Raw genomic sequence first — 10704 nt, forward strand, 5'->3', positions numbered from 1 at the left:
CATGTTCTTGCCATTCTCGAGTTTGAGCCCCATGTCAGACTCCATGCTGACAGCTCAGAGCCTGGAGCCTGTTTCAGATTGTGTGTCTCCCTCTCTCCCTCTGCCCCTTCCCTGCTCATGCCCTGTCTCTCTCTCTCTCTCTCTCTCAAAAATCAACAAACATTAGAAAGAAAAAAATATTCTTAAAATCACATTTGCAAACTCTAAGGAAAAAAATGAACCTGTACTATATTTGGAAGAGAATATAGAATGCCAAAACTATATGGTCTGAGGGTAAAATTTGATCCTACTCAAATCTAAACATAACCTTAATTTACAACACTGAATATTCATTTTTGAATGTTCTGCTTATATTTTTTCTCCCTCACTAAATGCATTTTTCTCAAATACTCTGAGCTTCCTATATAATATACAAGTAAATATCTTCAAATTAGTGACTCCTTTTGAAAAAACACACTTTATACACTTGAAGTCAAATACCAATTAAAAACTGTAAGAAATACACTTAGTAATTCATAAAAGAAGTGAACCCACAAGTAGTCATGAGGTTGAACTCACAGCAGCCTCACCTGTACTTTCATGGGCAGTCAAACATTTCATCCATTTCTTTTTCCCCAGAGAAAAGAAGCATTCAGAAGAAAAGCAAGTCAGATGACAGTCTAACTCCTCTAGGCTTTTTATAATAGGACAAATGTTAGTCAAACAGAAATTATAGAAGATATAGAAAATACTTACCTGGACTTGAAGACTCAACAGATGGCTGAGGAGGGGGGAGAAAAGAAGAAAAATTAGCATCTTTGCATAGTAAATCTTTACAGGAATTATTCAAGGACTAGTTTGACACCAAAAATCAGTTTTTACGTCTGGATTATCTAAGACAAACTAAAACCTTCCATATAATCCTTTCTCTGACATTATGTTTATTTAAACACAGAGGAATTCCAAACACTCCTGAATCTAGAAACAAAGACAATAATAAGAAATTGATTTAGATTTTAAAGGGAAATATGGGTCTTATAACATATGCAGCTTAAAAGATCTGATTTTAGATCTTAGAACTTTCTGAAATATTTTCTCTTATCAATACAGGGGAAATTACACACAAGGTTCACTATCAAGCTGGTCTCTGGCTTAAAATATGTGAAAAAAGGGAGGCAAAAACACTAAGACATTATTTTAAATAAAAATTATGTTGTAGGAAAGTAGAGGGAAAAAGTAAAATGTTATTAAGCACCAAATAGTACATTAGGTTAACTTTACAAACATTTAAAAATTATCACAGAATTAGTAACCTTCAAGCTAAAGTCTAGAGAGGTTAAGTTCTCTGATGGAAAAATCGCAAATATCCCCAATTATAATACTGCTTCTACTGTAGCATTCTACCCCCTCATAAATTTAACTATAAGCATTTAGTAAATTTAAAGATAAAATTGTTAGCAACTTATTCTGGTAATATGACCACTTGACAGTTTCAGGTGATTATTTTACCTAAATTCAGTTAATTCACAATTATAAACAATCATCTAAAAACATAAACCTCTATAAATATATAACAAAAACTCAAGGTGCTTCAAATACATATGCTTTATAGTTAAAACCTTTCCTATTCATTCAGAGATGTTTTATGCACATTAGAAGTCAGAGACGCTGGAAGCCCAAAATTATTAGCAAAGAAAGAGTGAGTTATTCTAGCACACGGTCCCTGACAATTATGGCTCAACTTAAGATTTTTCAACTTAATGATAGTGCAAAAGCAATACCTGTTTAGTAGAAACCTAAGTTTGAATATTGATCTTTTCCTGGACTAGCAACATGTGGTATGATACTATCTTGTGATACTGGGCAGTGGCAGTGAGTTACAGCTCCCAGTCAGGCATGCAATCATGAGAGCAAACAACCAATACACTTATAACCATTGTGAACCCATACAACCTTTCTGATGTTCACTTTCAGTCTAGTATTCAATAAAGTACATGAGATATTCAACACTTGGTTATGAAACAGGCTTTGTGTTAGAGGATTCTGCCCAACTGTAGGCTAATGTAAGTGTTCTAAGCATGCGTGAGGTAAGCTATGATGTTCATTCAGTAGGTTAGGTATATTAAATGCACTTCTGACTTAACGATATTTTCAATTTATGATAGGTTTATCAGGATATAACCCCATCATAAGGAAGATCTCTATTTCCCTTCTTTCTGCTAAGTAATGGGGAAGAGAGCCAAGAAGAAAATAAAACGAGGAAAGTGCCCAATTTTTCAAAAGCTAAGCATCTAAGACAAATTTCTTATAAGGTGTTAAAATTCTATTTTGAAAACTGTCCACGGTATGCTATTGTATTAAGTATGACATTCTCGATTGTATATGGCGACTTAGGTTCTTTTGAAGCACACTTTCCAAAGGTGGTATTTATTCTCCCTTTTAATTCTTAGACTGGCTCTTGACTATAACATCAACTTATTTCAACAAAAGACTGACAGTATTCAGTATTATATTTTCAAGTGTCACACCACTATCTTTACTTAAAAGTTACTCTGCTACAACCGAGTCAACACAGTGCTACTTTTTAATTCCATTCCTCTAATAGGAAGCTAAACAGCAGGATGATGGAGTAATGTAACTATAAAAAGGGTTTCTAGCTTGCTTAACACTTATGGGCAGAGCAACACACTTCTAGCTCAAAATGGATACAACCACCACACAAATTAGTACACAGCGAATCAGTATTTTAAAATATTAATCCACTTTTATATCCTGCATGGCTACAGCAACTATGACTATCTTAATCTGGTCCCAGTTCCCCACACTCACAAAGTAGCCTCACGGCACTGTTTTTCTTTTTTAGTAAACTTTTGAAATGATTTGCATTGCAGAAACAAGAAAATCAGCATTTCTTTCAAATTAGGAGCCTAAGAGAAATGGCTCTTTGAGCATTTAGTTCTTTTTGAACACTCCAATAATTATTCCACTTAATAGTTTTCTGACAACAAGGGGTTTCTGATTAAAAATGTTATTCTTCTGAAAAATAAAAGGTACATTTTCACTGATGTTAGATATTGGCAATAACAAAGACCCTGAATTGTGAATGGTGTTGCAGTTTTTAAAAGGCTTCAGAGAGTAATGACTGCCAATACCATACTAATTGTTGTTTTATTGGTAAAGTTATCTATCACTTTAAAGTTCTGAAAAAGGTCCCAAATATTTTCCGTTAATTAAGATACCAAATATTTGGAGGACTGGTATTGTTTGTACGTTTAGCTGGCAAAAAGGAGAACACACAGTATTCAAAGATAGCATTAATGATACTTTTACATCAGAAATACTGGAATGTTTCAAGAATTGTAATCAGACTGATGTGTTACCTAGATTAGGATAGGGAAGGGGAGCAGTGATTTGCCTCAAGGCAGACATTTTAGTATTCTATGTTCAAAATATAATTCCACTGTTTCAGTTTGGGGTGGCTGAGAATGAGATTTGTTTCTTGAAAGCTTATTATATTCAATTAATTAAAAAATTGACCTTCTGGAAAACTGGCATTCAAAAAGTTTCTACTGCAAACATTACTTTTGTCCCAATTGCACACAAAATAATTATTTTTCAAAATAAGAGTTCAGTATCATAATACAGGAAATGTAAGTACAGAACGTGAGCATTTTTTATTTAAGTATTTAGAAGAAGAACAAACCAGCTTACGCTTATATAGTACTACATATTTTCAAAGGCATAAAGTTACTGGATCATGACTATATACCAGGCAAGAATACCTGCTCTTCCAACATCGTTTTATAGATTAGCAAACCCAGGGAGAGAAAGTGACTTGATTAAACCTTGATAGTAAATAGTGAAGGTGAAACTGAAGTCTAGTACCTGAATACTCTATACCTTCTAAGCAAACAACTATATTAAATTTTTTTTCTCTTTACCTCTCTCCTTCCTTACCCTTACTTTTTTTTTTTTAATGGTTTTCAACTATTCAAAGCATGTTTAAAATGTGACTGCAAGTTATCGTCTGTCATGTCAGACTATTATCTATGTCTATTTAGGAAGAGGTATCTTTAACAATATCTTTCTGGAAAACCTGCAACATCTACAATTAATGATGCACAAATTAGTACCTGTTTAAAACAAGCTGTTAAATAGGCAGTCATTTGTAGCTGTACCTATTTTTAGAAAAGACACAAACTAGAAAATGCAAACAGTAAAAATTTTTCATTAGAGATTAAAATGTATTTAAGGGGCGCCTGGGTGGCTCAGTTGGTTAAGCCTCTGACTTCATCTAAGGTAATGATCTCATGTTCGTGGGTTCAAGCCCCGCATCAGGCTCTGTGCTGACAGCTCAGAGCCTGGAGCCTGCTTCAGAGTCTGTCTCCCTCTCTCTCTGCCCCTCCCTGCTCATGCTGTCTCTCTCTGTCTCAACAATAAATAAAACACTTAAAAATTTTTTTTCAAAATGTATTTAAAATGCACTCCTACATTAATGGTAGAAAAATACGAGTTGGTTTAACTCTTCTAGTGACCATTTTGCTAATATGAAATTACCCTACTAGTATGCCTAAGAAAGCAGACCAAGATATGTATTTAATAGTCATTACCATAAAGTGGTTCATAGCAAGAAGTTGGGGAAAAAATTTTCAAGTCTATCATTTAACTAGTTAGAAACAAAATACAGTTCTTCCAAGCAACAAAACACTATCACTCCATTAAAAAGAGACAAAAGTCTGTGGTGAATGAGAAAAATAAATGCAAAAAACATTTGTTCATTCACACATATATTTGAGTTTTTAAAAAAGTAGGAAAGGAGGTAAATTGGACTGGAATATAAATGAAATTTTTTTTTTTCTCCAGAAGCATACACAAAAACCTGTAACAGTTACCTCTAGGGAATGGGTTGGGGAAAGGTTTTTTTTCATTTTATACCTTTCTATACTCCTGGAATTTTCTAACCACTTGTTAGTATTACTGTTTTTATTTATTTATTATTATTATTTTAATGTTTACTTATTTTTGAGAGAGAGAGCGAGCAGAGCACGAGCAGGGGAGTGGTAGAGAGAGAGGGAGACACAGAATCTGAAGCAGGCTCCAGGCTCCAAGCTGTCAACACAGAGCCCAATGTGGGGCTCAAACCCATGAACCGTGAGATCATGACCTGAGCTGAAATCAGAGGCTTAACTGACTGAGCCACCCTGGTGCCCTGGGTTTTTGTTTTTGTTTTTTTTTTAAGTCAGTGGAGATTATCTTATGGAATTATGCACAATTTTCATTTCCTTTCTCTACTTTTAGATTTTTAAGAAAACCTACTACTTGCCACTTTTTATTTTAAACAAGTACATAATTTAGAAAAATAACCTAGTTTTCTTTTAGGTGCATACATAATTATCCGAGATAGGAAACATAACTAGAAAGTCACACAGGGTATAATAGGCTAAATCAAATTAAAAAATCAACAGTTAACTTTTATACCTTTACCACAAATATGATTTAGTTAATCAAGTTGCTAATATTGTAACAAATATTCAATGCCTCAGATTTCTTCAAATGTTTCTCTAGAACATGGTAATCTAGAATATAACCATTAAAAAAAGTGAGGTAGTTTAACATGAAATAATCATTAGATTCATATATTCCAGGCAATCAAAAGCATATTTTCAAATAAACATAACTGTCTGAACTACACTACCATTTCTTTGGTATCATCACCTGCTCAGTAATGTAGACACTAAGTCAGAGGTTCTCCTAGTGATGGGGACAGAAGCCATGAAGGAGTTAGAGGCCCTCCTCCAGGTAGAGAAGACAGGGGAACTGTGCTCACCATTTCTCTTCTTCATACAAAACTAAGTCACTTAACTTTCACCTCAGGAATTCTGGGGCATAAAAAAGATTAAGAAAGTCTTGTTGGTAAAACTAGTATACTGACTACAGTAGTAATAATTCAGAGGATGAATTGCTATTATTAAGCACTAGGAATTCAGAATCCTACCTTCCACATTTAATTGTGCAACAGCCTAACTTAACTGCACAACTTAGGACAAACTGCATCAATTCTCTGCTCAGTTTCATTTTCTCTAAGAAAAATTTAGATGTCAATATATTCAATTCCTTTTGAGATCTAAGTTCTTTACTTTTATTATGAACCGCTCAAAAGACATAACACTACTAAGGAATACTTAGCTAAAGGGATGGGGTATATGTATAACAGCGTCTTCTGAACTGATTTTTTTCAATCTAGGACTTTTGGGGAAAAAATCTCAATTTGCAATAAGCTTTTTAGGAGGTGCTACTTTATGAATTTCATATCCACACAAGCATAATTTAACAGTCATTCTTATAAGCCATAGAATAAGTCAAACAGAATGATGTCTGGTACTTGAACAATTTTATCACTGCAATGAATTTTGAAACCATTTGCAAATCTTTGAATTTTATACAGGGACTCAAGCTAATTTCAAGCAAGAAATTTCAGTTTCTTACTTCAATGGCAGTGTTTGATTTTTTTTTAATGTTTATTAATTTTTAAGAGAGCACACAAGCAGCGGAGGGGCAAAGAGAGAGAGGTGGACAGAGGATCAAATGTAGGTTTTCCGCGAGCCCAAGGTGGGGCTCAGACTCACAAACCATAAGATCACGACCTGAGTCAAAGTTGAAGTTCAACCGACAGAGCCATCCAGGCACCCTAGTGTTTTATTTCTGATTTTAGAAACTGATTAGTCTCCTGTAAAAAATTTCTCTAATAGTAATCCACATCTATATATTCTCCAACCAACCTTTTCTACCTTACCAAGCACTTTATTTCTCCTTCTGAATTAGATTCTCATACATTTATCTAGAGGTCTTCTTAATAACTCTGGATAAATCCTAAATATACTCAAGTATAAATACTAAAAAGTTCATTATCACCATAAAGAACTATTTAGGGCCTAAATCCACTGCAGTGAGACAAGTTTTTTTTAGAATAGAAATTAACACTATCAGAAGAATGGTAAAGATGATCCTATTTCCTTAAAAAATGAAATCCAAATACACTAAAAATCACTAAGCAAGGAGTGTGTTTTCCAGAGAAATAAACAAATAGATAAGGCAGTGAATAAACAGATTATGTATTGTTTTTGGAAATGTTTAAATACTTAAAACTAATATAGAAAAGCAGGTTCACTAAATCTTCTCTTTCTATGATAGCAATATGGCCTAGGTGAAAAGATAGGTCTTGCACTATGTTGTGGCTTTTTCTTTTTCCTGGAGAAGAAAAGTCCCTTATGTGTTTACAAACTGAAATAACAGAAAAATTGTTCATTCCCAAAGGTCCCTATACCACATTTCTTATAAAACCCAAAGGATCAACTATTTCTTCCTCTTATTCTTTCTTTCCCATTGCCTTTGTAAAACTGCAACTACCCTGTAATTTCCTTCAAGTGTGACTAGGAGAACCTCCTTTTAGAAGGTTGATAAGTAATTTTAAGGGATAATAAGCAATGAGAAATATTACTAAAAACTGTTAAGAAAAGGAGTATGTGCCATTTCTTCTAAGCACATTAAATCTGTTCTTCATGTTAGCACCATTTGAGGAACCATTAAACACAGACTTCCTACTTATGGACTGCCTAGATGATCAGATCAAGTATGAAAAATCAGTATATTCTATTCACATCTAAATCAATTTGTATTCAAGAATTAAACATTTTTCTGGAAAAACAAGGTCAGGGTCATTCTCCTACATACGAAATAACAACAACAAACCCAGAAGCATATCGACATTTTTCTCTGGAGACAGGCTTCTTCAATAACCTGTTTTCCCTTCAGATTTATCAAATAAACGTATATTGCTGCCTTGCATTTTCTGTTATTTCACCAGTCAGCTTCAATGCTCAGGTCTACTTAACCAAAAGTACAATAACACATCTGATTTATTTTACCACATGCTTTATATTGGCACTCTCCTGAGTGTTCATATAAAAGTAAAAACACTCTATACATCAAGCATTTTTCTCCATCTATTTTTAAAAAATGACTAGTCTCTAAAATCATCCTAATTACTAAAATATTGAGATTGGAACAATACAAATTAATTTTACTTTTCACCTCTTTGCCTGTTTTAGATATTTTGTAGGACACAGATGAATGAAGGTTTCCACATTCTTTCTCTATATTCACTAAAAACGAAACTATCCAACACTAAAAGACAAATTTTTAAAAATAAATTCACTGAAAACAAAGTTCAGGTTTACTCTTCTTGAAATGGAACCAATGTGTTCCTACTGAACATGAGAGTTCCATTTTTCAAGTAATGCAATTTTTAAGGAAACTAAAACATACCCTTGAAAATATTAGGAAATTATTAGTGACTCAAAATATTGCTATTCCTCTCTTAACACTATATTAACTCTCTCTTATATTAACTATATTAACTCTCTATAACTCTCTTATATTGATGAAACCATCTTTAATTTCCATAACAAGAATATTAATATACTTCTATTTACACCTGAAGTTTTCAGTATGCTGGGCAGTTAAAATTTCTGGGTGAACTTTTCTAAACTTAAATTTCACTGTATTTTCAAAAACAAAGTTATTTTCCTTCAATAACAGCTTGCCTTAGCCTTAAAATAGGACTACAAAACTTAAAGCTTAAGCCACTGTGAGCAGCTCGGAGAGGTAAGAAACCACACAACCTGTTAACAGTAAGTACACTGTTGCCTATCTAACAAGCATTCACTAAAAGGAGGAATCCACTGAATACTATTTAACAAAATGTAGGTAAATCCAGCTACGTACAACCCTTTCCCCAACTTACACTAAAAACAAAAAGAAACACTTAAAAATCTTACCAGGACTAAAATTCCTTCAGCCCAGTGGAATGAATCCAAGTCACATTTAAATGAAATACAAAGTACTAGGTTTTCTCCAACTCATGTGCCTTGAAATACAATTCTTTAACCACAAAGAACAAAAGAAATGGAAATAAATCTAAGATCTAAATTTAGTTTTACATCAGAAGTACTAAAGATTACTGGCAGCCAACTCTTGCTACAGTGAATCTCCTCTTCCTGTAACAGCAAATACTTCAGTATGTGTAAGTATAAAGCTAGTTTCCAAAAGAAAAGCAGAAGGAGCACCCTAAGAGCAATTCTACAAAACGGCTAACTTTTAGGTCCTTCCACTCAACAGGTACATGAAAAAGCACCCATATTAATATTTTTCCATCATCTATACGTTTCTCTATCCCAAATTTTAAAAGGAGGTATTTACGATATTACCTAACGCACTCATCTAACTCACCAATGACTTCATATAGCAAATAATAAAGACAAAAATAGGGGCGCTGGATGGTTAAATTTTTTTTTTCCGATTCCTGAATCTGTTTTGAAGTGCCTGAGCCCATGAAAATGGTAATTCATACAGAAGAAATGACTTATCATTTAGGGAGGCTCTTACTCAAAGTAAACTTAAAACTCCAAATACTATCACTTCTTAAACTCCAGGGGATAAGGAATAACGACAAGGGTAAGGGGGGAAAGTATTGGGGAAAAAAAATCAAATGTTTGAAGGTTTAAATCAGAAACAAAAATTTAAATATCCAGTGGTATAACCCTAAGTTTCAATGAATCATAACAGCGGTTATTTGGCACGATTTGAGGCCCAAAATATAAAACAGTTACCGCCGACGAAAGGGGGCTCATTTACTGGAAAAAAAAGGGGGGTTAAAATCTCCCATAAAGGGGGGAAGAAAGAGAGAAAGAAAATAATAGATAGCCTTGATAGGAATGGGGTGAGGAGGGGGATGCCTGGAGAGTGAACGGGGGGGGGGGGGGCGGATAGAAAAAGCAACTCTTCTGAAACATAAAAAGAGGTTCTACCATCGGGAGGAATGGAACTATTCGGAGATTCAGGGGGACTCCCCCAACCTAAAGGGCCGGATCGCGAAGGGCTACGTCTATTTCTCCACGATCATCTTAGCACCGTAAGTAAAATGAGAATTAAAAGCCATTCAGCCTTACGTTTTCCCCATCAACACAGACTGGATGTCAGTAGCAAACGGGTGGGGGTGACACGGAAGGGCGCAACAGCATCTCGGTGAGGGAGGGAAGAAACTTCGCAAGAAGAGGAAGCAGCAGCTCCTCTCTCTTGGCCCCTAGCACCGGCCGGCGAAGTTGCGCCACCGGCGCCCCTGCCTGGCGGGCGCCCACTCGCCCTCGCCCCTCTCCGCACGCACTACTACGCAGCACTCGACCCTTCAAACTGCCCCCGAAGTCCAACTAACGCCTCCGCTTCCTCCTACCCCCGGACCCATCCCAACTAAGTTCCAAGGAAAGCTCCCGCCCAGAGCGCGGCCTGTTGCGGACAACAGGTGGGCAGTGGCGCCAGCAGGGCTGGGCCTCTCCTAGCCAGGCCCACTCCACTCCTCCCCGACCAGGGCCCCGGGGCGCCCGGCTCCGGGACGGGGAGGGGGAGCTCGCTCCCTTACCTCCGCCATATTTGCCGTACTGACGGGTCACATCTCCGCGGCGGCCGCAGCTGGGTCACGGCCAGAACCCGGATGTGAGACTCGGCAACGGGACTCCAGCCGCCGCCGCCGTCTCTGCCGCTCCCGCCGCCGCTGCCTCGGCGGGAACGCGCAGGAGCCGCCCGAGCGCGCCCACCACACCCCACTCCGCCCCCTCGCGGCGCCCCGGCCGAGCAGGACTGGAGGGAAAAGGCCCGCGCGCCCGCGCGCAG

The 10704-nt window shown here is 36.5% G+C and overlaps 1 protein-coding gene across 5 annotated transcripts in view; it reads right to left on the minus strand.

Moving 5' to 3' along the window:
- MIER1 (MIER1 transcriptional regulator) overlaps positions 1 to 10704 on the minus strand; it is a 59518-nt gene that overhangs the window by 43519 nt on the left and 5295 nt on the right. For 2 of the 5 annotated variants that reach the window (XM_029949553.1, XM_029949554.1), the window contains one exon: positions 736 to 760. In XM_029949553.1, the coding sequence (XP_029805413.1) occupies positions 736 to 760 (25 nt within the window). Of the gene's footprint in view, positions 1 to 569; positions 607 to 735; positions 761 to 10453; positions 10631 to 10704 lie in introns of those variants that run through there. The other 3 variants (XM_029949556.1, XM_029949552.1, XM_029949555.1) reach the window with 3 other exon arrangements.

Source organism: Suricata suricatta, chromosome 8 (assembly GCF_006229205.1).
Source record: "Suricata suricatta isolate VVHF042 chromosome 8, meerkat_22Aug2017_6uvM2_HiC, whole genome shotgun sequence".
Taxonomy (NCBI): Eukaryota; Metazoa; Chordata; class Mammalia; order Carnivora; family Herpestidae; genus Suricata; species Suricata suricatta.